The sequence below is a fragment of the Dromaius novaehollandiae genome, chromosome 2 (genome assembly GCF_036370855.1).
Source record: "Dromaius novaehollandiae isolate bDroNov1 chromosome 2, bDroNov1.hap1, whole genome shotgun sequence".
In the NCBI taxonomy this organism is placed as follows: Eukaryota; Metazoa; Chordata; class Aves; order Casuariiformes; family Dromaiidae; genus Dromaius; species Dromaius novaehollandiae.
The window spans coordinates 124,305,389-124,332,998 of record NC_088099.1 but is presented as its reverse complement, the minus strand read 5'-3'; the positions used below and the strand labels follow the sequence as shown (position 1 = coordinate 124,332,998).

Here is a 27,610-nt window from a genome sequence, read left to right as displayed (position 1 = left end):
CCCTCTCATAACTAAACTGTAAAATGTTTGTATCGTTTTAATCTTTAGTGATGAAGTTTGCAGATTTACCCAGATAAAATAAATACTTTTTAAAAATTCTTATCATATATGGTGAAGCACATTTTCAAAATTTTTAAAACATTTATAGTTCTAAAGCTAACAATTTAAATACACGCAGTTCAATCTTCTATTCAAATAAGTAACATCTAACAAAAGATTACATGAATTTTCAAGAAGTGTCATAACTTTATTGAGTTCACTCAATGCCTATGAGGATTCATATAGAACATAAAAAAGATGAGTCATTTTTCATTTTAATCTTCAGCAGAAGTACAGCAAGTTTTCTGGTGTGTTGTTACAGCATTCTCACTCATATTCATGCAGACAATTTTTGGTACAAGGACAAATGGAACTTAGAACAAAAGTTGAGTAATTGTATGAAATCACTGAGGTAAGAGATGTCTCTTTCCAAATAATATTATCTTTTTTTTAACAGACAAGGTGTTCAGAATATTTTCTACAGTGGAAAAGAGAAGACAGGTGTTTTGTCCATAGTTTTATTTCACCAGGAAGGCTTACACAGTTCTGCATAAAGGTCATTGTATGCACGGCCTGAAGTACAAAGTTCCCTTTGAAAACTCCAGCACAAAGACACTGCATATTAACAACATTAAACAAAGATGTGGGTGGTATAGGAGAAAAAAAAAAAAAAAAGATTAAAACAAAACAGCATTCTTCCTATTGGAAAAGCAGAATAAAACAAGGCACTTTCAGTAAATAAGTGAAGCATAGAGACAAGCTGTCAAAAGATTCCATAAAGCTGACCCAGAGCACTTTAACAAGATTCTGCAGTAATGAACAAGTAAAATACAAAAAGGCACTACATAATCCTCTCCCTGCAACTCCCCTTTCTCAACCAATTAGCCAACTGACCTTGGCACAATGGAGTCTTAATTATAATAAAGTGCATCTCCTGTCTTAATACAATTTGAAAAATAGGCTATAGAACATATGTAGCAATATCCCCATGTGTACAATACATTGAAACAAAAATACATTGCAACTAGATTCAATCTAGTTATGAACTGTGCAGAAAAAAAATATGGCTTCTTTACAAGTCTTTCAATTATCTCCATATAATCTAGAATATTTTTAAACAAGGCATGAATGCATTTGCAGGATGGTAAGAGGTAGTGTTCCAGGTAAAAGGCAAACTCACTGACATATTGTTACGTGGGTATATAGCGAAGATATACCAGATTTAAATGCAGCATTACCGAACTAAAAGTATCACAGCATGCTCTCTTGGGATGTAAATACACAGTGTTTTGGGGGTCTCATTAGTTCCTTCAGCAAAAATGACCAGTTTTTGATTAAAACGTCCAACCATAATCCCATTTTGCAAGTATTTTTCTCTTGGTACTGTAAGTTTTCCTATTGCATTGCATTAAAATTTCCAGAGAAATAATCTTTATTTTTAGAATTTAAAAACAACAAATTCTACACTCTTATTAAATGTAAGATGAGTCCATTTTTACTTCAACAAGCATTAATTTATGGCTATAAGAATATGAAAACACAAATACCTAACAGATGAACACATCAAATGTGTCACATCGGTGGCAACATATGACATGCTAGTTAAATGTGTTTGCTGACGTAACATGAAGTTTTGCCACTCCACTAGAAAAGTCAGCCAAGTCGCATATGTACATTATTTAAATTTTAGCTGATTTTAGCCCTTATTAGACTTTAATATATTAAATATATAAAGGCTAGGTAAAAACTGAAATCAAAGCAGCACTGAGTATATTTCTTATGTCAATAATTTGCAAGGATTTATGTAAACATTCACTATGTGCATTCTTGCTCTTTGCTGTAAATTCTTTACAGCTACTATATGCCCCTACCCACAGTCTGTCCCAAGCATCACTTTTCAAGGTAACAGCAGCTGCTACTGATCTATTCTTCTTCATCAGCAGTATACGCTACTTCAGCGACTTCAATTTCTGGTACAGAATTTCCAGCCAAAGAGCCACTCCAGCACACCTCGTGAGTCTCTTTATCTGAGCTGCAGTAACAGATCAATAAGTTTTGTCAAATGGAAACTAACATGATTCTTCACAGTAGTTTTAGGTCTGCAATCCACCAAACATTTGCAAGACTTGTTCAACTTATCACTTACACCAGTGATCACATCTATACTAAAACAATCTATCCTGAGGGCCTGTATGAAACATGGGATAGCTACGTGCAATAAGATGCTGAATTCCTCAGCTGTGTAGTATTTATATAGAACAAACATTTAAAAATGTACTTTAAGAAAAATAAAAACATACTTTATGTGAAATAAAATAGTATTTACCAGCTGTCCTCACCCAGGGTACCCTGGTCTGCTTCTACTGCAGAAGACTCCACCTCACCACTGCACTCACTCTCTTCTCCTGACATTTGACGAGTCATTTTTCCTAAAGATAAATCCCTATAACAAATAAGAACAGAGTACCACCAATCCGTTTATGGACAACATTCATCAGTGAAGACCTGTTTATTTCACTTAAAACTTAGCTATTTCTGGAAAACTATCAATCTCACTCCTACATGCCCCAATTCTTTTATGACTACAGAGATGCAGGGTTTGCACTGAGCAGCTATTTAAATAGTTTATCTGCTCCAGCTACTCATTCCTAAACTGAATTCAGTCCTCTGGTTGCATCACAATTTAGTGGCTGTACAAAAAAAATCAAGTCCCAGAGAAGTGATTACAATTTAGGTAAGAAATTAGAAACAGATGATCTAAGCCACACAAATCCTTCCAGGTTAAAAATCAAAACAGGATGATAAAAAGATTTTATTTTTGAATAGTTTCTCAAGCTTCTCCATTGTAACTTTATACTCACATATAAGTTTATCAGAGCAATATATTTTCCCATTAACAATAAAAGAGACAGGTAATGAGCTTTTCCTTAACAGCAATCCGTGAGTTGGCAATCCTACTAGCCTGGCTAAAAATGAAAATACAGCCACGCAGAATTCGGGGTGGGGGGAAGAAACTTTGTTTCCAAAATACTTTTCTGTGTGGAAAACTTGTTAATTTAGTGCTAAAAGCTGCTACTTCAGTTGGAAAGGTTTGTACACAAACTTGTGTTGAAAATAATCTTACTCTATTTCACTACTTTCTAATTGCTCTAAGTACTATTCTTTCCACTGTTATATTTTAAAAGCATGCATTGTTAGTAATACAGTAGTAGTATTTTCTAAAATTATATTATGTTAGGGCCAAATCCAGCAAGGTAGGTAGATGCCTACAAGTTTGATACCTTGCCCAATTGTTCCGCTCGTACTTTACATAAATCTTAAGTATTTGGCCTCTAGATGGTAAGGGCAAAAGATGCTTAATTCCTGTTGAGTCATCAGATCAAAATTCCACTTCAACAAGGCCAAATTAATTTTTTTTTTTTTCTTTTGGTGGGTTCAATTCCCATCAGACAAACGAATTCCTTCAACAAGGTCAGAGGTTTACTCTAGCAGAAATGGAAGAGTTAAGTAACTTACTTTTACAACTGAAAATTCACAGCAATTATTTCTCATCTAAACTTCAGCTACTACTTGACTTGCTTTCAATACAGTCTGGGAAACAGGGTGCCCTAGTATTAAGAAATCTATCTTCAGGGAAAGCACTAAAAAAAAATTCCCTTTTTCTTACTCATACCTTCTTATTTTAGTTATAGTAACAAAGAATTTCCTACCATGATGAACACATCATAGCCATACGCGAGTTATTTAATTTTTATTGGCTATATCAGTGTTTAAGCTAGCAGTAAGAGTCGTAACTTCCTTCTCAAACAGGGGAAGCATCTTTCAAACCTCATTACTTCCCTTCAGGAACAAGCTGACTATGGTATTTGGATCACAATTTGCAATAAGTCACAACAATTACATTTATATCCTTTTTCCTATCTAGCCCATTTAAACTTAAACCATATACCCCCAAGTGTAATTCGTTAGTCAGCAGGCATATGCTAGAATGAACATCCAAACACTATTAAAATAGCTTCTAAAGGGACCACGGGAATTTACTGCTTTCCTAAGGAAAGTCCACAATGACTGACTCAGCAGACTGACTGAGTACTTCAGCATCAACTCCCCTGGGTCTGTTGCACAATTTAGCAGACAGGCACCATAAAGTTTTATTATGAAACTCCACCATTTTTTCCCTTGAATTTAAACAGACAATCTCCAATGCTATTTCAAAGCTATCTGTTGCATCATTCCAGGCACCTCAGAGCAACACAGTTAAAGCCATTAATATAGATGTACAATCACTTGATCACTATGCTCTATCAAAGCTTTGAGTATGTAAGTTTTATAACTCAAAGGACTTTTTCTACTGCTATCATCTCTAGCTAGGCGTTCCACCTATCCAGAATTTCAAAGGCAAAATCTTTACCACATCTTTACAAGAACTAAAAGATTAGGAAACATAACCTGTGTTATTTTAGGAAGAAAGTTGGAATAACGCTCAATCTGTACTAAATGACAGCTTTTTAGCCAATACATGAGAAAGATTATTGAAAATACTTCCTTGAGTGCAGCAATCATGTGGAAAACATGTTTCCAAGAACACCGAGTTGGTTGTGAGTATCCAGGGAAAACATACTTGTGGAAAGAAACTCCTAAAAATTGTACAATTTCTACATACCTAATTCTTCTTTCAATAGCATCTATGTGAAGTTGTTTTTCACTTAACAATTTCTTCAGTGATTCAACCTCCCTTTGTTTTTCAAGCAGCTCTTTCTGTAGACGGTAATTTGTTTCCTCCAGAGTTTCACAGAAAGCCTAAGAGAAAGATTTAAGAATACTTTCCATTTAACTTCAGTGGATCACCTTATTTTGCTTTTAGAAATATCAAACTGTAACAGGATTGTAGCTGTTTTTCTTTGTACTGATTACCATAAAGAGCTATACAACTTTAAAAAAAAACAGGCTAGTTTTGTCTTTAATATAACATGCCACTTTGCTTTGAACAATACATGCACTACACCGAACTGCAATGCAAATACTTTGCTGCATGCTTGATGTTTGTGTCACTACAAAATAAGCACCATTCTCAAAAAGAGGTTCCCATCTTTTGACGTGCAGTCCCTAGTCGTGAATCTTTCTGCCTGTATAGATCAGCTGAACTCCCTCCTACCCCTCTCCCCTCATATCAGCTTTTCTTTCACATGACTTTGAAGTCAATTTCAAAGATGCAAGTGTCAGAGCCTCTAGCAATTTCATGATAGAGAATAAAGACTACTCAGACAAATTGCATGTTTGCATGTTTTCTCCCTCATCCAGGATAGAGATGGAAAGTAGCACAGTTACATACCAATACATAGCTGTTACGAATTCACAGTTACGAATGTAAGACCAATAGAAAAAAATGTTTGAAAAAGTTTAATATTAAGACAACTAAATACTCCATCATGGTAGGTATTTTGTGTTACTCTGCTCAAAAGATGACATGTATACATAGTACACCCTAATGAATTTGAGGGAGCAATCTCAAGACTTAATGCACAGAGCTAATGTATAATGCAATACCATTCAATGCAGGAAATGACAGATGTCTTGGCACAGAGCCTGCTATTACTAGTAACAGTAAGTCTACCAACAGTAGTGTGCAATTCTGATTTAATAATTTATGTGTTCTTAGTAAATAAGAAACCTAAGCAGGTTTCTTGACTTAATTCTACATGCAACTAACAACTAATTCATGGAATATACTGAACATAAGTATTTTATATGAACTCAATAAAAAACAATGTGGTTAAGACACTGTTCTTGTAAGATCTTAAAGTTATCTAGAACATTAAGATTCTATTCTTTGCTTTAATTCAAGTAAACGTATAATAAATTTCTTTAAAAAGATTAAGTTTTCCTGTAATTATACCATTAAAAAAAGTAGTATTTTTTATCAAATATCCATTTCTATTGAATTTTTACATTAATTGACGGTTTTAAAGTTAATTTATTTTACTGACTGGGATAGCAAAATTATCTTAACTGACAAGTACTGAAGATCAATCATCAGTAAAGCCATAGCTTTATTCTCATCTACTAGAGATGAGAACACATGGCATGCAATTCATTCTTCACAGCAACCATTTTTAGTGAAACCTAGCAATCACTCCAGCTAAGCAGTAATCCTGTTTCATCAAGCCAATTAAGTGGATTCTTGTGTGTACTGTAAGACTGTTCAGGGTTGCTGCTGTCCTGATTGAAAATTGGTCATTAGTTTCTCAAGAATATAATTTAGTAGTATTATTTTTACCTTTAGATTTATGCATATGTACCCATTTCCTTATTTACAGAATAATTACAAATATTCAACAGGAGTTGTGAATTGTTTTATTGTTCTGTATGAAAACAGAAAAAAAAATCTTGAAAAATTCATCTCTAGTCGAAATTATGCATCAGATGAACATGTAAAGGAAGTCAGTGTTCAGAACTGAATAAGAAAACATCAACATGTTCTAAAGAAACATGTTCTAAAGAAAGATGAACTAAAGCAGAGAAAGACCTATCAGGGGAATTGTGTGTAATGAAGTATCTTGCTCCTTCAAGAGCCGACAGCCAGAGCCTTGTAGAGTTATAAAATCCAGATGGGATCTATACTCCCAGAAGTTCTGAAAGAGCAACAGAAACAGCCCAGCTGAAAGAGGAGTTTGTTCTTCAGTGGATCATGAAACCCAGATGACTGGGAAATGACTTGTGGAAACAATTACCAAGGTATGACGAAAAGACTGCTTTATGCAATATTTTGCCTGAATTTCTGTGGTTGATGGATGTTGCACAGTTAAGTACTAGACACCTATTAAAAGTATGATATTACATACATGAAAAGGCCTAAGTAAGTTCTAATTGTGCAGGTAACTATACCCCTTTCAAAAAAGATATATGCGATTCAGTGAGTCCTTCCTGGACTGGAATAACAGAAAATATATTAGACTATAGAAGATATTTTATGATGATAAGATATTTTACAGCAGCAGGAAAACAGTAACAGAAGAATTCTTTTGCAATGCTTTGTATGACATTGTAACGGCAGGTGAAATAGAAATAATTTTTGGGTTCTAAAATGGAGCTCTAGGAACAAGGATATGAACTGCAGCCCTTGTCCTGGAGTTGGGCATGGTTACTAACATGAAAAGGGCAAGGGGAGAATGGAGACTATATAATAAGGTGCATTATCTCTTGGAGACTGTAATTTGCTGATAACTATATGTGACAATTTTACCGAAATGGTTAATAACCAGCACAAAAGCAGCAGATCTATTTTAACAGTCTGCCTAAATCCCTATGGTGAAAGAAAACCTTGATGAGACTTCAGCACAGTATGTATGATCAAAATCTCTATGAAGAAGTTTGTTTCCTAATTAATATGAACAAATAATTCCTGTAATTTCATTATCATTTTAGTTCATCAACTTACAATTAAATAGTTAAGATGAAAAGTCACCATGTAGAAGTCAAATGAAAGCCCATAACACACAAAACATACCAAATCCTTTGGATGTACATAGTAGTGGAACCAGAGCCAAAGCACTCCCACTCAAAAGCAATAAAAATAAACCTAGCTGAAGGAGGTCACTTAACATTCACAATTTCTATAGTATTAACAATATATGCACCGTTCCAAAACATTTTTATTCTATAAAGCAAAAAAACTAAAGTGACTGGTTCTAGACATACTTGATACAGCTCTGTGTGCTGGTGAAACACTTCAGCAAAACAGGCTGCAGCCTAGAGCATTAGCTGGCCATTTCACTCAAATTCATCTTGAAAAGCTGCTGTCTTATGAGACTACTTGAATCAGTTATTCGCAACACTATATGAAAATATATTCTCTTCGCTAACTGAAAGTGCCTGGGTTAATCATTATTTTTGGTGGTCAGAGTTAATTCTTCAATTAGATTTCACAGCACAAACATTTTACTGCAAGACTGAAAGTCTAATTTGTACACATTGTGACAATGCGTCTACTAAATCTTCATAGACTCTCCTTATTCATATCCAGAACAAAATCTCTTCTACCACCAGAAGTTGTCTTAAACAAAACAAACGAACAAAAAACCCCCGACTTCATGTGCTGCTTGTAGAGGCAAAAAGAAGAGACTACATCTTAGGACAAGTATCATGTACAGTGGTCAAAGATTATCAGTGTGCACCAGTTATCAAAAAATCATGTGTCAGTTTTAGAAATACATGCATTTACAGTTTTTTGTGAAAAAGTGGAAAGAAAAATGTTTTATTTGCAACACTTGCACTGCTCAGCAGATTTTTACAATATTCTAACAACGACTACTGCCTTTTGCTTTTGTCATATTACATAGTACTTACCCTGCTCTCTTCTAGACTATCAAAAGGACCTGGAGGATCATCCAGACAAAGAAATTCTCTCACTGCAAGGCTTTACCAAATAAAATAAAGTGAATTGGTTAAAGTACAAAAAAAGCAACAATACTTAAATATGATGCCAATATTTATTCAAGGGACTTAACAAAAATTTACCCTTACATTACTCCCAAGCATTCCAAATAATTTTAACAAACTATTAAGTGTCAGGTATATGTGTTAACCAGGGACAGTACTTATAACCTAACTTAAAAGTTTGCACAAGTGCTCTTAAGAGTTTTAAAACAGAGGACAATATTCAGTTTAGAGTGGGTTTTTTCAGAGCTTCAGTGAAATCACTACTGCATGACAACTGAGAAGTTTATCACTTTGATATTGAAGATGCTTGAAAAATTCTCCTGGTAAAAATAAGAATCAAAAGGTGAATGAAAAAGTATGCTGCTAAAATTCATACACAGATGTCTTCAGGGTGTATCAATGGAACTAACCATGGGCAGTGAAAGATATGCTCGTGTCTCCACTTTGCTAAGCATTGACAAATACACAGTAAAAAAAAAAAGTCCTGAAAGAAAAAACTGCCAAGGTTAATGGGCCATGGATGTACTACGAGTCTTTGCTAAACATACATTTGCAACTAATGCATTCATCTTGAAATTGTTTAACAGCTGTAATGCTCATCCACGCACTGTTTTGTAAAGGCCAGAAGAAGACAGTATGTACAATCCTCTGGTTTACTCCAAAACAAGGTATCTCAATTATCTCCAATTGCAGAGATTATATAAGCAATTATCTCCAAACATGCATCTTCACCCAATTTTCTCACTAAGCCTTTCCTGCTCCGTTTTATTCATTCTTCTACAAATACCCTTAAATCAGAATAATCTATACTTAATAGCAATTCTGTGCTGTGCACTCACTACTTACAGGTCTGTAAATCATCTTCTATTGCAACGAACACACAAAAACGGAAGATGTGAATCTAAATGAATTCACTATTTCTTTCTCCCATGCAAGTCCCATGGGAAGGTGAGGGCAAAAGGAAGTAGTTTTCTGCCTTCCTCTCATTCCATACATTCGAGACAAACACTAAGTACAAACACAAGAAAGGACACTATTTTTCCCTAGTTACTAGTCTGATCAAACAGTTCAGGTTTGGCAAGCAAAACAGGGAGAGAAACACTTTTTCAGCAAACACTGAACTGCTGATTATACCATGACTTTTAGTTTTAGGAAAGCTCTGAGGAGTATCTATCTAAAACGCATGCTGTATTTCACCTTTATTTTGTTCCTGCATTTGCATACGCCTGCTTTCAAGTCCCCATTGCAGACTTGATGATACTTTTTTTTTTTTTGGCCAGTGTTTGACCTGAATTCTTGTCTTCATCTCCAACTTCACCTCAGCAGCCTTTACACTATCCCCCAAAATTCCCTCTCCTATTATGCTAACCCACTCCTTTTCCCACTTAGTCTATGTGATAGATGTGGTCCACAGTGGAGATCTCCTCCATGCTTTCACTACGAACCTTCCTTTTTCAACTCTTCCCAACACTGACTTAGATAAATCAATTCATGACCTGTGCAAGCCACGGCCTAAACTTCTACAATTACAACAGTTTCTCCCAAGTATTCAAAAAAATAATAAAAAATCCTGCTACTTAACACAAAATTATCCCTCCTGTTAGCTCAGAAAGTGATGGACAGTGACAAGTCATTAAATTAGTTAAATTATTAGGAAACATAACCCCAAACTTTACCAAATGAAAGGTTATTTAGCCACAGAAAGTACTCTTTCAAGGAAAAAGAACAGTGTATTTGTTTTCCAGACTGTTTAATCTGCTAATTTGAAGTGACCCTTTTCTCACGTGACGCTCAAGTACATCTTTTATGGTTGAATTGTTCTTTTCATAAAGATGAAAATTGTACCGAATGAGCTCACATATGGCTAACTCAGAAGAATTTGTCACATATGGAAAAATTTCTGATCATTTTTCTTCAATATCTTTATCCGTCATTCACCTAGCTTGGTTCAAACGTATTTTAGAATATTTAGTTCCTAAGTTTTGCTAATAGTTCTGTTGTAGTTAAGTGTAATATTAAGATGATATGACATCCAGCAATGCTTGCATGTGAAAAAAGGAATACCCAAAAGAATGAACGTGCATAAATATTCAATCTACGTGTATAATCTATTTAATAGTTCATACGCATTTTTTGTTCTCCCTAAAGCTGCTTGCAGAAAATTCTGTCCTTTTCTATAGTTTTGGAAACATCTTGAAATCAAGAGCTGTAGGTTCAGTCTTGTATATACAGAAATCAAGACACTTAAAGCCACAGGTCACCACAACTTAGAGCGCTGAAAACATGTTTAGTTTCTATTACAAAAATGTTCCACTGGTGGCAGAAATACCCTTTTGCAACCTAGCTTTGAGAGTCTGCTTTGACCCTGTTTTCCCCTGCACGTATTATACCTCTTCTTTTCATTTAACAAATAGGAGAAAACTCTGTCTTCAGACTATGATAGCTCACAGAAATCCTCCACATCATGTAGCATCATTGCTATGAATGGATCCTTCCTTTCTTCTTGGCTCCTAAGCCAGCTGACATCCTCGAGAGAGGCAGCAATGCCAGTGCACACCAGTGTTAAGGGCAGCAACTTGGGGCAGGGAGGACAGTGCTGCACACACAGGCTCTGGCTGTAGGACAAGACTCAACAGCTGAGTTCCTCCCTTTCAAGCTGTTCCTTGCACAGGGTGGAGGCAGGGAAGAGCTGTCATTTATGAGGCCAGCTGAGGCTTTTGTTTAGCAGGTTAAACTTCTTTCTCGCACCTCCTGGGTTGTGCGGAATTTTCTTGAACATACTGAACTCTGGGTGGATTTCAATTTGATCTTTCACCAAATCTTCAATACAAGACAAAAGATAAGAAATAATCCATAAAACGCAGACTCTGAACTTAGTCATTTGCATGCCATCCTACGTTCTACCTTTAAACTACTTTGTGAATCTAGTGTTATTATCAAGCAGGTATACCAAACAACGTATCCAAAGGGTGTGTTTCCTACACACTCTCAATATCTCAATACTAATACAGTGCATAAAGAGAGATGAAAGAGACTTCTCTACAAAGACAGGTGGGTAGTTTGGCTTTGGTATGACCCAAGTAGTTTCTGATTTCTTTGCAAAACTGTAGAAGTAAAAGGGTGAGCTTTTATGGCAGAAGCAGGGTCAGATTCTCACAATGCTCCTGTAAGGTGCAAATATTAATTCAACAGAAACTTTTATTCTCTGATAAGCAGGTAAGAAATTCAGACAGATCAAACCTCCCTAATTTAATAATTTCATGACGAATCCAGGTCTTCATTAGATGCAAACCTTACATCCTAAACTGTACGGCTTAAAATAACTTAAACCTTAAGACAGAGCCTTACACAGCCAAGACTTGAGTTTTCTTAAAAAACAAAACACACTATAATTACCTACCTGCTCTAAAAACCAATTCCACAAACATTTAAACTCCCTTCTAAATCTGATTAGAAATGTATTCCAGAAGTTACATATTAGTTTTTGCATTAGATCATGAAAGATTTTTACTGTGTTTTGTCCAATCATTTTGGATCATCATCAAGATACGAACAAGTTAGCTGAAATCTCAGACTAGCTACAACAACATGAAGCTCAGCATAAGGTCTTCAGAGACGTTCAGTCAGACCAAAAGTCCACCTAGCTCACTATTCTATGTCCAGCAACATGACAGTAACAGATGTTTAGAGAAGAATCAATTTTTTGGCACGCCCACCACTGTACAATTTTAAACCCAGGAAATTCTTATACTTCTCAGTCATATATTTCATCCAGATAATCATGTTTAATAGCCACTGATGGACAAACACCACAGCTGATCCCAATTTCTTTTGAAATAATTTATGTTTTCTGCCTCTAATATCTCACAAAGCTTTGTAACTTAGTGTGACACTGACTACGAATCAAACAAAAAAATTAGTGTTCTTTACTCACCTTCCCCATATCCCTTTCATGATTTCACCTGCCCTGTTTAATCATCTTTTTCCCCAAGACAGAAAGATTAAATTCAGCTGAATTCTTCCCGTAGGGAAGCTATTCTGAAGCTTCATCTGCCCTTGCTTGCCTTCTCTGTGCTTCAAGCATACCCTCTTTTGCAAAAGAATACTGTGCTTTAGTATTAGACTGTGTGAAAGTACAATTCAGATTTCCATAGCAATAATGTAATTTTCTCTTAGCTTTTAAGTTCCTCTTGAACAATTTTTATGCACCCTTTTGACTACTGCCAAACACTGAGCTTGTTCAGAAAACTATTTACGTCAATGCTGGGTTGTAACAACTAATTAATTCTGTGATTCTGTATGTACTTTCTGCTGTTTTGCACTTAATGACATGGAATTCAATCTGCTAGTCACTCAGTATCTAGGGATCCTTCTACAATACTTCATAAGCCTATTGGTCGCTACTGTTTTCAGATCATTTCCAAATACGCTGAACATCAGTGCCCAGAACTGTGATCCAGAATTCCAGGGGTAATGCTCATAAATTCTCTTCAATCCTTCTCCCTTTACCTTTCAAACATTTCACATGAGCTCCCTCCTAACAATCTGTACAGTAGACTTCCCTCTGCAAAAGACGTTATTGCTTTCTCAAGTGTTACTTTTATTCACCTGTTTACCATTTCTGTTTTCCATTATAAGCAGCATCAGAAGACCTAGTCTATAGTTCCCAGCCTTAATGTTCAAGTTCTTAAGGAAAAAAAGAAGGTATGAAAAGTAATACCAACCATTCTTCTAACTAGCTAAGGCAAATGTGCGCATCAAATGCTCTAACACCACAGGTACTTGCTCAGCAATTTTACATTCTAGTTCCTGTAAAATTCTTGAGGGAATGCCATCTGCTCTGGACAATTTCTTACTATTCACTTTTAATGACATTTCAGTTGAAGATAGTTCCTCAAAAGAATGGAAGTGGTAAAACAACCTCTCAATTCCTCTGTAATGAATGCTAGTATGAAAAATGCATTTAGGAGTTATGCAATAGCCTTCTCTCCTTTTACTTCTTGATCATCTTCTGACCTAACTCCAACAGATTTTCTATTTCTGATGTTGGAAAAGGTATTCAGAACTAACAGCTACCCCTCTAGCAACTTGCTTCTTAAAGTTCTCTTTCAGCCTATATTAATATGATGTTACATTTCATTTACCAGAATTATGCTTATCTGCCAGGCTTGGAAGGATCTTCCACTTCAGTATGAAAAAAAGATATTGGTCAGTAAGACTTCTGCACTTGTTTACTTAATCATACTATGATGTTTTAGACTCTTCTTCAGTCTCCTTTGATTTGTGGTTTACATTTACTTACATAATCTATAAAGATACTTCTATTACTATTGTGTCAAGTAATGCACATTATGTCAGTTTAACGCACATTTTAAGAAGTAATTGCATAATAGTGTAAGGGCTTAACATTAGGAAAACCTAATACTTGATTGTAACATAGACTACTAATACATCAAATCTGCTTTCATCGTACAAAAACAATACTTTAGGAGTAAAAATGGGTTAGTCTAACATTTTAAGATTAATTACAGCATGCAGTTCATAGTTATCCATGAACAATTCAAAATACTGCAATGCCCTTTTTTGCTTAAATTAAAGTGTAATTAATTTAAAAGGAAACCAAATAATGCACATAATGACTGAATGCACAACATGAACATTAATGAAATTCTATACTGTGTTGCTCAAAGTCATACTGCTAGAGTCTAATGGCCTATACTAGGGGTTTGAGTACAAAAAACCCACCACCCACAAACAAAATATAGATGACGTACCAGTTGGCAATATCTTTATGAGCTACTAGGTTTTGGAGGAATGCTTGTAGTCCCAACTGTCGATCTTCCAAGAAGTCAGGATTATAATTATCCTTGAACCAGCGCTTTGGTGGAAGAGCCAATCGAAAGCCTGGAAACATATCTTTTAGCTGAAATAGAAACCAAAGATGAATGGAGATGCACAAAAAAATGTCAGCATGAAATACTGAATTTGATGAAGGCATTGAATTTTACTCAGAATTATAGGATGTTGTCATCTTCTGTTAGGTTCAAGCAATAAGTAAATCTCACAACCATAAGTACAATCCAAACTATTGTATAAATTCTAGACACAGTTCTACCACTTGCTGTTTTGCCTTAAGCAATCAAATGACCTCTCAAATTCACCATATAAAAACAGAGGTGAAAAAACTGCTTTGCTACTGCATGTCCTTGAGTCAGTAAGTATAAGAAAACATTATGTAAGTAGTAAGTGTCAGATGAGTAAGCATCTTCTAAAGTACTTAGGGATAAAAAGTACTATATAAATAAAATCCACTACAGATCTACAACACTGCAACTCATCTTTTTTAGCAGGGACTTTTTTTTTGGATCAGAATGAATTATGACACTACACAAAACTTCTAGAAAAGAGCAGCTCCTCAAAGACCCAGACTACCCAGATGTGGTATAAACCTTAGTACTAACATTCAAAATTATATTCTTGGCTTACTTAAATAGCAATTAGGAATATCCAGTGTCAGAAATACCTAGAATTTGTTTTTAATTCAGAAATGAAATGGAATTAAATCAAGGCTTAAATTTATATAATGATTGGTTTGTCCAAGAATACCGATTTACTTATTTTTCTACTATGCATGAATATAACAAAACCTTAATGCTTTCATAAAAACAATTTTTACACGTATTTTCTTAAATGAAATGTTTGATGCACACACACAAAAAATCTCTAAGAGGATTTACAGTGAACAAAAACAGGTTTTACAAAAATAACATAACTGCAATTCCCACAAGAACCAGTAAATCTTTTAGTGAAGACAGGATCAAGCAAAATTCTCCCAGATGTACTGAATACATCTAATACACTCATATGAACGTTCCAATGACAGAGATTCCAAAATCTCCCCAAAAAGCATTCTAGTGCTTGGTGTTTACATAGCTGCAGGATAATTGTTCACTGGGTATCCTGACCTTTGCATAGCAAATTGAAGCATGGTGACACTAAGATTGCTGTTTTTAACTATGCTTTATGGACTCTGAAAAAGCTCCTGGGTAACTCTTTGGCAGATTAATTTAAAAAAAATTTAAACCAACAAAATGTAACAAAACCAGATATTGTATTCCAGCTAGAATCTCACTGAACATTTTAAAGAAATAACCACCTTAGTGGCTTATGTTTGTTCATAGAAGCACACTCTCACATCAGAAGAAGGGTGCCTTTTAAGACTGCAGTTATTGCATAGCCAATTTGTAGTCCATGGTGACTCTTAGTTCCTTATCTATACAACTGTTTATTGTCAGAGCCTTCTTCTTTATTTGTGCATTTAATGTTTTCCTTAAGTACATGTCTGTCTCAGACCAAATTTCCTCTTGTTATTAGACTATTTTTATCTTTGCTCATCCAAAATTCCTTCACCTGTTACAAAATTATCATTAACACCATGCATTTAAGTATCCTCCACACTCCGCAATCCCTGTTAGTTAATGAAATACTGAATGGAACTTTACCCAGAAAAGATAACAAAAGAAGGTCCTGTATAATCTTAATTGCAGAGAGGATGATAGATAACCACAGCTGGGAAAGCATTTCAACCAGCTGGATTTCTGCTTAATGATGATTTCACTTGTCTGTTTATGCAAATCACATTGTTTCTTTCGTAAGGGAAAAGCATGTCTACCCACAGATTGCTCCTTTTGTGGATGAAGAGTGAGAAAGCTAGTTGCTGTCAGCAGATCCATTTTCAACAGCACAGTCTTGAGGAACTCTTTTTCAAGCACTCCTCAGATGCAGCAGAAAAACTATGGGTCATACAAGTTATGCTGCCTGTGACAGCTTGCTTGGATCCAGCATTTTTGCTAGATGTCTCTCTCCATCATCATGTGATAGATTATGCATGTCACATGAGGAAAAGATTGCACAGCCTCAGGGAAAAATAGTTAAGTTCTTGATTCTTAAGAACTGGCCACTTTATTATTTATTTAACAGCTTTCCAGGCAGAGTAATAAATTTACTTTACAAAGTTCTTGCACCTTTTCAAGACAGAAGTGCATGTTTCACACATTTCTCCAATCCACTAGATGTCCTTAAGTGACAAAACTTACGCAACTAGCCAAATGTCTCTATTTTAGCTTTTGCTCCTAATCCCTCAGATTCCGTTGTATTCAACATGCTCTCAAATTAACATTTTTGTTAAAATTATGGTGAAAGACATTATTTTAATCTTTGCTGTATCCTTTGCTATTTGCTTTCCATAGTTTGCTCCCAAGTAATGCACCTACCTTTTCCTGCCTCCTTCTATCACTTCTGTCTCTAATGATTTATAGAACTTAATTGCTTCAGTCATCCTGTGACAGTTTGTCCTGCATCTCAGCAGTTCTGCCTTACTCTTTCGAAGTTTGTGCTGATCCTTTGTGCTGACCTCTATTTGTGTATTCTTTTCTTCTGACTGAATGCTTTTGATTTTGAAATCACTAGAGGCCTTCTCATGTACCCATACCAGTAACATACTTATCTTTCCTTTGCATTAGATTAATATGCCATTGTATTTTATCTTATTTCAATAGGCATAACGTTTTCATATACTTTTTTATCTCCTGGAAAGAAGTTTTTTGAATGTCAAAACTCTCTAGTTTCTTGGGCTTGAATTCTACTCTTCTGATGCTTAACCACTCTGCACTTCTGTTTCTCAAAAAAAGGAGAGTTCACGACTCTGATGTCTTTTACTCCCATTAGTTTTTATTTTATCAGCTGCCCTGTACTACAGATATTTCAGAAAGTAATGGAAGTTACGTTCAAAACCTTTCCAGGATCCTATTCCTGTCTATTTTGCCTTATGTATATTTACTCTGATCTCTCAGAGAAAAAAGAACCCTATGAAGTCCACCAGCTCCTTCTATTAGCTAGCTAAACTGCATTCATCTGATCTGTGTAATTTTATCTACACGTGCCCTATTGTTACACTGCCCCTATTGTTTCCTCCATTTTCAGCCATTTCCAAAGTTCAACTCTCAGCTCAGTTTGGACTTGAGAACAAGCATAAACCTAAGACACACAATGCAAGACCTGCTCTTTTCTCCTTACTCGGTCTTCCTGAAAAGCCATTCCCCTCTGTCAATACTCCAAACTATGATTCATGTAGCACTCAAATATTCATTTCAGTAGGCATTTAATGGCAATTTTCTGATATCATTTCAGGGAATGAATAACCTGCCACCAATCTCAAGGAGGAGGCTGGAGAAATGAACTTATAACATAATGTATTATACATTATACCTCTTGTTTATATTGGTTTCTAGCAAATATGGTACAGAAAATCCTAAAAGTATACATGCAGGAAATTTCATTTCTAGTATTTGTCATTAAAGCACTATCAACAAGGAGTTGCAAACGCTGCATTGTGTGTTTTGAACCACTGATAAAAGCATATAGTCATTTACTCCTCAGCTCTTAAGAGACGTAGAAACGCCAGCAGTATTACTTGAAACGTGCCATAATTCTGAGACTTAAAGAGAATTCCAAAATTGTAACAGAAGAATTGTTTAGATGTATACTAAAAGATGAAAAAAACTTGCCAATGATACAAAAGGGGAAAAAATACAAAAAAGCCAATGATGCAAAAGGGAAAAATTCCTCTTAAAAATCAAGGCAGAAGTCAAACATTCTTGCCAAAGATCTGAATAGAGACTTTACTTGTAAAAATCAAAATATCTAAGTATCTAGTCTAAAAAAGTATATGTGAAATTTCAGTTTCCACACTAACAGTGATCTGATATGTCACAATTAACTTCCAAGACTCTAAAAACAAAAGAAGATTGATCGACACAAAGAGTACTTCTGATGCTCAAAAAATTTTAGTTTTTATCAGCCTATGCCCCTCAAAAGCAGATTTTGCTGCACTCAAGACAGTAAACTGAAGTCTAAATAAATATTACTTGATCATTTCTGCAAAAGGATACTGGTCCTTGTTCATTTCTAGGCAAAAAAAGTGTGTCTAGTAAGAAGCAATTTCCTGTACATTTGGTGCTAACACACCCTATAAAGTATGAAGCACACTAACAGCTTCAAATCTCTTCCTTAAACTAGTTCTTTCATAGACACAATCTTTACAAAAATGAGGAATCCTACATGTTTCATTCAAAAATGAGTGAGACAAGTCAGTTCAGAATTTACTACTGTATACTTATCACTCACCTTGTCATTAAGCCTGGAAAAGTCAGTGTACCGTCTGAAAACCACCCAACTTTCCTCTGGACTTCTTTTTACTAGTATTTTGTACACCTGTATGGAAAAACAAGAACATCAGAAAGAAGTGCAGAACTTCATGCTGCATTGGCTGGAAGGTTGAAATTATCCTTTATCTTTTAATGAAACAGAAAGAACTCATGAATAAAAAAATCTAATTAAATCAACAATATTAATAAATTTCAGAATTTAAGGAAAGATTTTTTTAAATATATTTTCCAAATATAATTAACTACCTTCTCTCTTTGGCAGGTTTGTGAAACTGCTTCCAGATTTCCCCTCTATGAAAAAATGAAGTCTCTGCTACCAAAGAGATAAGCGAAATATATTTTACAGATCTGCTTTAACTTTTGCTGAATTTCAGTTTTCCTTATTAATTCTGGAGGCCAATCTGTTTTTAAGACAACAGTAGTTATCACACAGTTACTGAGCCTTATATTACTTTAACACAGCTCATCTGTCTGGGCTCATGAGAAAAAAGGATGTAGGGTAAAAAATAAGATCCTGCTCTAGTTTGATTTGTCTTGAACATTAGTTTTTGTCTTTCCAGGTAGAATATGAACACCCAACCACCTCTGTAGATAACTGTCGGAATGATTATACTGGTGTTGTAAACCAGAAGTAACTCGATCTTTTGAACTGAGCTTAAAAGAAAATGGGTTGATAACAATAATAAAAATCAATCACCTTTTGGAGGACTGCAGTGGGAGTGTGCAAAGCACAGTATATTAAAAAAGAGAAAGGCAAAAGTGACTGATATTCAAATGCCTGAACCAAACAATTCTAATAAAATACAACTTTAACTAGAAAACATTAAACAAAGTCTAGGAAAACAGTTCTCATGTCACAGCCTTACTTTTTCCAATATAAGAAAAAAGAGATTTTGCAATTGCACTGAGTTACCTTTCCCAATTTACATTTTCTTTTAGGTTTAAACTAATAATCTCCGAGCAAGAAAAGTCTATTTCTGGAATTGTAATGATAAACAATCCCTCAGTTGGCATTTAACCAAATTCTTCTTTAAACATTTTCTAATGATTTTCTCATCTACAGCACAGTGAAATCTTTCACAGTGTTTCATGCTTTCACAGCCAGTTCTCTTAACTGATAAATGTATTTTTGCTGTCACAGTCCCAGCACCTGGTAACCTCAATGTTAGCCGACTTCTGTGCACCTCAGAGACTTAACTACTTTTTGCCTTCTTGTATTCTATAAGGTATTAAGTTGCAGACAGTTATAATATCTACAGATAACTACAATATGAATCAAAAGCAAATTTTCAGCAAGCACCTCTTTTATCTACGCTTTTAAGCACAAAACTCTACTTCGAAGCAGCAGCACCCACAGACCACATATTGCAGTAAAGGCAATATTTCAGTCATAAAAAAGCTATTAGCTTTTAAAAACCGCTCTGCAAGTATAACATGTCTGCAAAGCCAGCATTCAAATACAATTATATTTTCTTGCATTATTTTGCATAAATGTGGGTCCAAATATTTTACCCTTCCTGTCACACTAACCTTTAAACAACCAAGGAGCTGTATTTTACAAAAATTTCATAAAGCAGAACTGCTTGTGAAGATGGCCTGCTAGTTTGCAGTTAAACACAGAACAAGCAGCTTTGGAATTGGTTTGCTGATTCACAGAGTATTCTATTAAAAGTTTTGCAAAAATATTGCTTACATATGCACTTATGGAAAAAAAACAGCTAGCTTGGCCCCTCCCTTCAAACAGTTTCCATGTAAATATTAGTCAACTTAAAAATATTCTTCCCAAATTATGGTAGGCTTAACAAGTCTAACAAGGAGCGTGATACGCCTTATGATTTACTGGCTGAAAAAATATGGTCAACCTGAAACAAATATTTTTGTTTTTCCCACAAAACCAGCAAAAAAGGTATTTTTCCCTTTTTAAGACTTGCAATTAATAAACAAAGCTCAAGTATTATAAAACTGACTCTCAGCCAGTTTTGGGGGAAAACAACAAATGAATTCAACAAACTCAAGTAATTTTCAGCCAGTCTTAAATTGCCTTATTCCATAAATGCAAAATATTCAATGAAAATACGCATTAGAAACCAGTTTCTAGATGATTCACCATTTCGCTATCATTTCCACTTGACTTATTAAAGCAATGAAAATTTCAAGTAATTCAAGAACTAAAATGAAAAATATCAAGTGATAAGCGAACATTCCACATTAGCCGACTAATTTGAGATCAACTGCTATCTGTTTCTGAGCTGTAGGTTCTCTACTGATTTTCTCTCTTCTTGTATAGAGCCTGTCCCAAAATTCTGCTATTCTTGGCTTTCTCTGTACCTTTTCTTGTTATATCAATTAAGAAATAATCATAAAGCACATTATTCAAAACCAAAAATGCTAATTTTAGTAAATGAATATTTTGTAAATTATTTTGGAAAATTTGCCTTAAATTAAATGTCCTGGGAGTATTTATGAAAAAAGGGGAATACACCCACTGGGAACAGTATGCAACAAAGCAGTTCAGTAATGCCCTGCAAATTGCATGGGGGTTTTTGGCTTTTCTGGGGGAGAGGGAGGGCAGAGGATCACATTCAGTAAGCATTTAATAAGCAGCAACATTCTTATCATGATGAACATTAAAAAGTTTGTAAGATAATAGTGAATTAAGTTTAAAAGAAAACTCCATAAGTTTATAATAAGCTATTACAAGAAGTTGTTCTAGCTAATATTCTTTATATATATTTGGTAAACTGTAAAAGACTCTGAAGGCAGGACTTTCTCTTGTTATGTCAAAGCTAGATCACTGTAATACACTCCAATTACAGAGGACTTGGACTATGGGTAGGGTGCGGAAAAAGCATCTATGCATATAATCATGTAATATTGCAGCTGGAAACTTCCAGCTAGTTTTTTCAAAGATGGAAACACACTAAAACACATTTAGGAATTTTGGATGTACTCCAAAATACACTAATATTTAACTTTGAAAGTTGGTACATCAGCCAGCATAAGTAATTCAGATTCATGTTCTTGGGAACAATGAAACACTACACAAACTGTACGAAAACTTTAGTAAGTCTCCTTTCCGCAGCTTTTAAAAGTGACTTTAGTTTTATTTCCACTACCTTCCACCGATTTTGCACTACAGCAGCGACCAAAATTTTTAGCACTAGATAATCACTAGCTTTAAAACATAATTGCAAGCTTATCTTTAATTAACTGCTTATGTTGTGTGTTGCTCTCTGAAACAAACACAGCAACACAAGTAGTGAATTCAGAAAGGGCAAAAAAAGCATCCAAGCATTTTAACTATGAAGAATGTTTCATTTATACTGTAATCTGGCCTTCTACATACAATGACTATTTTGACTCCATATTTTAAATGCAGTTGAAGAACATCCTATAAGCATACTGGAATATGCTATTTTTAGACCAAACCACATCAATACAACAATACTATTCATAGTTTTAGCTTTGAACATATTATTTAAAAAGAACCTTTTAACTCATAAGCAAAAATTTTTTTGGCTCTTCTCTTAAGCTGTCATGCACAATGATATTAAAAACCTATGACAGGATATTGCTTTCAGATAATTAAAAAAATAGCACTATTTAATTCTTTGTAAAAGAACCTGATGATTTTACTAGTATTTTAAGTGTCCTAACAGCATTAGCTTTCTGACATTTCTAATCTCCATAGAACCATAGAAAACCATAGAACAAATGCTTCTGTTTCCTCCTTCTTACCTATTTGTGATTTTTTAATAACTAGTACCCCACCAACTTCTATCAGCTACACAAACATTGCTTAACTATCTCAATGAAATGTTTCAGCCATATCCACAAAGCAATACCTTATCTGCATATGGTGTATCAAAAAAATTGTCAGCTACTGTATATTTTGAGAAAAATCAATTTAAAACAGTTAAGCTAGTGTTTTGCCATGAGATATCACACATGTGACACCTTACCCTGAGGCCTCTGGAACAGAACAGATTTCCCGCAACTAGAAACTAAACCCAGCAATGTCAGAAGCTGTATACAGTGTTTGTACACTGAAGTAAATGTTGTGTTTCTAATAACAGTAAAAGGTAAATATCAGGGTGTTTTGTTGCTCATTTAAAATAAAAGACTGCATTTTAAGATGTTTAAGTATCCAGTTCAATTTTGCAAGGAATTGTAACTTTGTAAGGAATTTGACTTTTTCAGAAATTCATGATACTTGAAGTAGTGTGAAGCATTTCTATTTTACATACACACCTTCAAAAAAGACTGCTTCAATTCCTCCACCTGTAAAATGAGGATACTTTCCTGCCAGACTATGGTACTTTGAAACTAGATTGGTATTTGCAAACTACTACAACATCCCTGAACTGCAGGTTTCATTTATGAAAGAGAACACAAAGTATATTCCATCATTATCTGAATGTCTATATAAGATGAACTGTACTATCCCCAAAACTTACAGTGAATTTTGCCCTTTCCTCCATCACTTCATAACCCAATATAGTAGGCGTGGACGGTCGATCTTCCCAGCTCCTTGAATCTGTATTCTGCTCTATATCTTCTACGGGCTGAGAACAGTATTCTACAGACGTGTCCATACCTGTAAACTTAGTCCTAACAAGTGGACTACTACACACAGATGACGTAGAGCCAATCTGGTCAGGCACGCTCATCTTTTTAAAACTACCAACAGTAGAGTCCTCCAGCTGTCCTTTTGAGGAGCTTGAACTTGTTGATATGCTCCCAAAAGAAGAACTTCTTTGGTTTCTGTTTGTAAAACTAGAAGATGAACTTCCAATAGGAATAGGAACAGGAACATATGGTGTTGCCATGCTTCATGAAAAAAAATCTCAGTTTCTGGTCCTGGAGTTCAAGGTTCATCCACTGGATGATCCATGCTTTATCTTCAAGAACAGTATCTGCAGGAGAGGACAGAAATATTGTCATAACTTTTTGTTTTTATTTTAAGTGAAATAAACTGCTTTTGGAAGAAACTATTTCAATATTGAGATGGCTAATATCAGTATCAATGGTTAAACACTTCCACAAGGAATTTAATATAAATATAAAATGCTGCCTTAAAATTACATCTGTATAATTTAAAGGATGCCTTTTCATGTCTCTGCCTGAATTTTCACTATCAAAATAAAAATGAAAGAAAAAAAAAGTAAGATTGTGAAAGATTTTTTTATGAAATAAGTGCTATTCTGTTTTATTGAAGAAGTCAGCATCTGAAAAGTTGATGTAGTTTAACTGTTTGGCATAAAGAGTACAAATTTTATTTTCAAAGTTATGTTTCTGTAATATGTACAGAGCACACTATATGAACCAAATATGCATGCAATAATATGCATGACCTGAATCAAAAGAAAATACAGTAAACTGTATTTGCAAATAAATGTTCTGTTACCTGTATATATTACATATACTCACTGAAGTATGACAGATCTGTTTTCAAAGCAAGATATTTTTTCAAAACAACTTTATAACTTTATTGCATGTAATATCATAAAAATGTTAACTAGGCAGATTTTACGTAGCCTGAGTTGGAGCAATTAAGTTTTACAGGCACATACATCAAAACCAGTGTTGTGATAATAACTAGTTATCGATTTTGGCAGCAGATTAAAATGGAATAAAATAAGTTTGAGGAAAAAATAAATAATTTTTGGTATTTTTCTACAACAAAATCATTTCAAGCCAAAATTAATTTTTGTGTGTGTTTGTGTGTGTGTGCGCACATTTCAAAGAAAGTAACATAAAATTAAGGTAGTCTCAAACTGCCAAAAAAGCAGCAGCATCCTGTTTTAACAAAATACCAGAAGGAGCACTCACACAAGATGCAAATTAGATGCTATCTCTGGATTAATAGGATTCCAGTCACCACGCATTTCGCCCAGGAGTGCACTAACCACAAGGCTGCAGGCTGCTGTGAAATGGGAAACTGTCCATCCGATTCATGTCATACAAATAATCAATCACCTACTGGAACAAAAATTGAATGCATTTTCTAATTGCAGGGTGATATTTTCATTCTCCTGCTTGAAACAGTATGAAATATGACTGAAAATGAATAAGTAAGTAAATATGAAATGAACCCATGCCAGCAAGAAAGACAGAGAAAAGCTCTTGAGGTAATTCCTTCAGCTAGGGAAAGCAAAACTTCCCAGTCCTTTCACTATATAGTAAAATCTTCACACACTAAGTATGTTTGAAAGCTATGGGAATATGGTCACAAAGATCAGTTTTGAATGGTCAGCGACTCCTCAAGAGCATCTCTGCCTCATCATTGGATAAGGCTGGTCATTTAGCAGCATCCCAGGGAGTAGAGATGTCAATCTTGTAAACTCCTGCTGGTTCACATTTTGCTACTCAGGTGTGGGATTCAGACTCTCCAGCAGCTCCTAGTGCAGCATAGCCCTGTGGTTAGTTATGTGACTTTGCATATCACACAGTTGAATTGCTTCAGTATCACAGTTTGAAAGCAGCTGGTCACACCTGTGTTGGAGCCAAGACACTCTCCTGTAGCTAGGCTAAGGTCTAAATCCTTTTCTTCAGCTGTATACAAGTTATTGAAACTATTTCCTGCTTCAAATAAACCTACACTAGCCAGTAGCACACCTAAATATGAGCAGGTCCGCACAGCAAAGCGCCCACTATTGTGCATCCGACATCTACACCCGACATGCTTCAGCAGTTTTTATTTCAGACTAGTTTAATTTGCTCCCATTGATGGGATGCTTATTAACAGCTGAAGTGCATTAGGTCTGTTCCCAGGGAGCATTTTCTGGTTTAGTTTCTTTTGTACACTGCAAGACCACCCCACTTTGTGAGCCAAAGCATATTAAATGGTGGTGATCAAAATTTGCTTCTAAATGACTTTCTTGACTCAAACTAAGACAGTAAACTCACTCATTAAAAAAGGGGCTGACACCACCAATGCACTGCCAGATCGTCAGAACTCTTAGCAGTAACAGAAAAGTATTCTTCAACCAATGGAAGACTTAGGTTAAGTGAGCTAGAGGCACAGCAGGGTGTTTAATCTGATGTATTTTTTCAATAAAAAGAAGCATACACAGATATTATGTCAGAACTTACCATATTCATAAATATATATATATAATCCTTTATATGCATATAAAGGCATCTTATACTGTAGATGTATCAGAATTTCCAGATACCTAAAATATTTTCTTGCTATGAGTTGCAACAGGGTTTAAAAAAAAAAAAAAATCACACTAATACTAAATTTACAGTTTATAAATGCTGAACATTAGAAAAAGGATACAATGCTCAGATGAAGGTCACCATCTTAGGGCTTAAGGCTTTTCTATGAATATAGAAGTTGACTGTCAATTCATATAACAGAAGCAACAGAAACTAATTTGATAAAATGCTTTTAGACAAGATAAGGTAAGAGTTCACATCAATTGCACCAAGGAGGGAAGTGCAGAGTCAGCTACACATCCAAACTCCAGTGCAGACCGGTCTCACATGCCATTACAATAAGCCAGGAGAATCACAGCTGTAGAGCAACCTTCAGAACATGCAGATCACTGTGCTGCCTTCTAAAACATAAACCAGCCACTGCACTCACTCTCCTCTACATATTTATATTCTTTATTTTTCAGAAGAAATTTGTTTCTTGTTCGTAACTTGTATTTGGCTCTGCTTGATTCCCAACTGCAAGCTGAGAATGAAATGAAGAGATCAGAACAGTCACTGGAAGTACTTAATTGCTAAACATGAAACAGGATAGGACAGAGTCCCAGGAACCCTACTGTCACATGCTACAAAACAGCATGACACCAACTTCTCCTACCCGAGTGTTTACAACAGCCACCTCCCCTTTTTGTGGGTAAAGCAAACAAACTATAATAAAAACATTTAAAAAGGGTTTACCTCCAAGTCTAAGCTACGGGTAACTCCAAATCCTTTAAAGCTAATGGTTTTTAGGTTGATTGAAAAACATGTAAGCTATGCAACTCACAGATAATAGATTATAAATAAAGCAACCCTTGCTAAACACTGAGATTGGATTCAGTAAACTTGATTTATGCAACACTATGATCTGGTTACTTATAGGTACGCCTGTTTGGACAACGAAGTCAGGCTGATTTTTACTGTTCAGGTTTTAAACAATTTACTACGACAGAATGTTTCCTTAAGAACTACTGGAACTTTTACAGGAACATTTTTGTTGCGTTAGGGTCTACAAACTTTTAAAAATAAAGATTTTGTGCCAACTTTGACCAGCGTATTTCCCCACGTATTTTACTTATGACTCAAAGTTACAAGGCCATTTATAACATCTAACATACACACAGGCACATAGAAGGGAGGCAGCTACCGCCCCACAGCTTGCTACCAAGTAAGAAAGGCCATATGCTTGTAAACCAGCCGAAAGCAACCCTACCCCCCCTAAAAAAAAAAAAAAAAAGAAAGCCCCCAGTAAGATGCGTTTATGTTTAGTAGCTTTGTGATTTAGCGGTTCTGAAACAGAATTTAAAAAAGAACAGAATTAAAAAAACGCGCCAAGGTGGACGCAAACGCCCGCCGTGGCCTGTCCCTCTCCCAGCCGGCAGCAGCCTCCCGCCGCACCAGGCAGGCGGCAGGACCAGGCTCCCGGCGCTCAGGCCACCGCGCACTCCGCCAGAGCGGCTCTGCGCAACTCCAGGACGCGTTAAGTCACCGGTAACCGTCGGGGGAGGCGACGCGAGCCCCGCGACACCCCGAAGGGCCGCGCCAGCCCGGGAAGCCCCGCGAGCGGCCGCCCGCCGCGCCGCGCCCCCCCGCGCCGTGCCGGGCAGCAGCATCGCTCGCCCGCCGGCGGGGGGCCGCCGCCGCCCAGGGGCGCGGGGTGCCCGCCACGGGCCAGCGCCGCCGGCACGAGATGGCGGGGGCTGGCA

General features: G+C 35.7%; 1 protein-coding gene across 2 annotated transcripts; it reads right to left on the bottom strand.

Moving 5' to 3' along the window:
* Positions 1–226: 226 nt before the first annotated feature.
* On the bottom strand, positions 227–27,463 carry SNX16 (sorting nexin 16). 2 transcript variants are annotated; one of them, XM_026100696.2, is made up of 8 exons: positions 24,537–27,442; positions 23,162–23,620; positions 18,664–18,750; positions 14,253–14,401; positions 8,386–8,455; positions 4,703–4,839; positions 2,366–2,482; positions 227–2,071 (listed from the first exon to the last, which is right to left on the bottom strand). In XM_026100696.2, exons 2-8 carry the CDS (start codon positions 23,531–23,533, stop codon positions 1,963–1,965), a joined length of 1,041 nt encoding a protein of 346 aa, XP_025956481.1. In that variant the 5' UTR covers positions 23,534–23,620; positions 24,537–27,442; the 3' UTR covers positions 227–1,962. The 2 variants fall into 2 exon arrangements, with proteins under 2 accessions (XP_025956481.1, XP_025956485.1); XM_026100700.2 differs by lacking the exon at positions 2,366–2,482 and having other exon boundaries at positions 24,537–27,463.
* Positions 27,464–27,610: the final 147 nt, after the last annotated feature.

Excerpts from the sequence above, each read along its gene's own strand:
- SNX16 (XM_026100696.2), bottom strand. The coding sequence starts at position 23,533 with ATGGCAACACCATATGTTCCTGTTCCTATTCCTATTGGAAGTTCATCT. Across the intron at positions 14,402-18,663 it reads TTTCCAGGCTTAATGACAAG|CTAAAAGATATGTTTCCAGG; the intron begins GTGAGTGATAAG and ends TTTCTATTTCAG. Across the intron at positions 4,840-8,385 it reads ATAGTCTAGAAGAGAGCAGG|GCTTTCTGTGAAACTCTGGA; the intron begins GTAAGTACTATG and ends TCTTTCTCTTAG.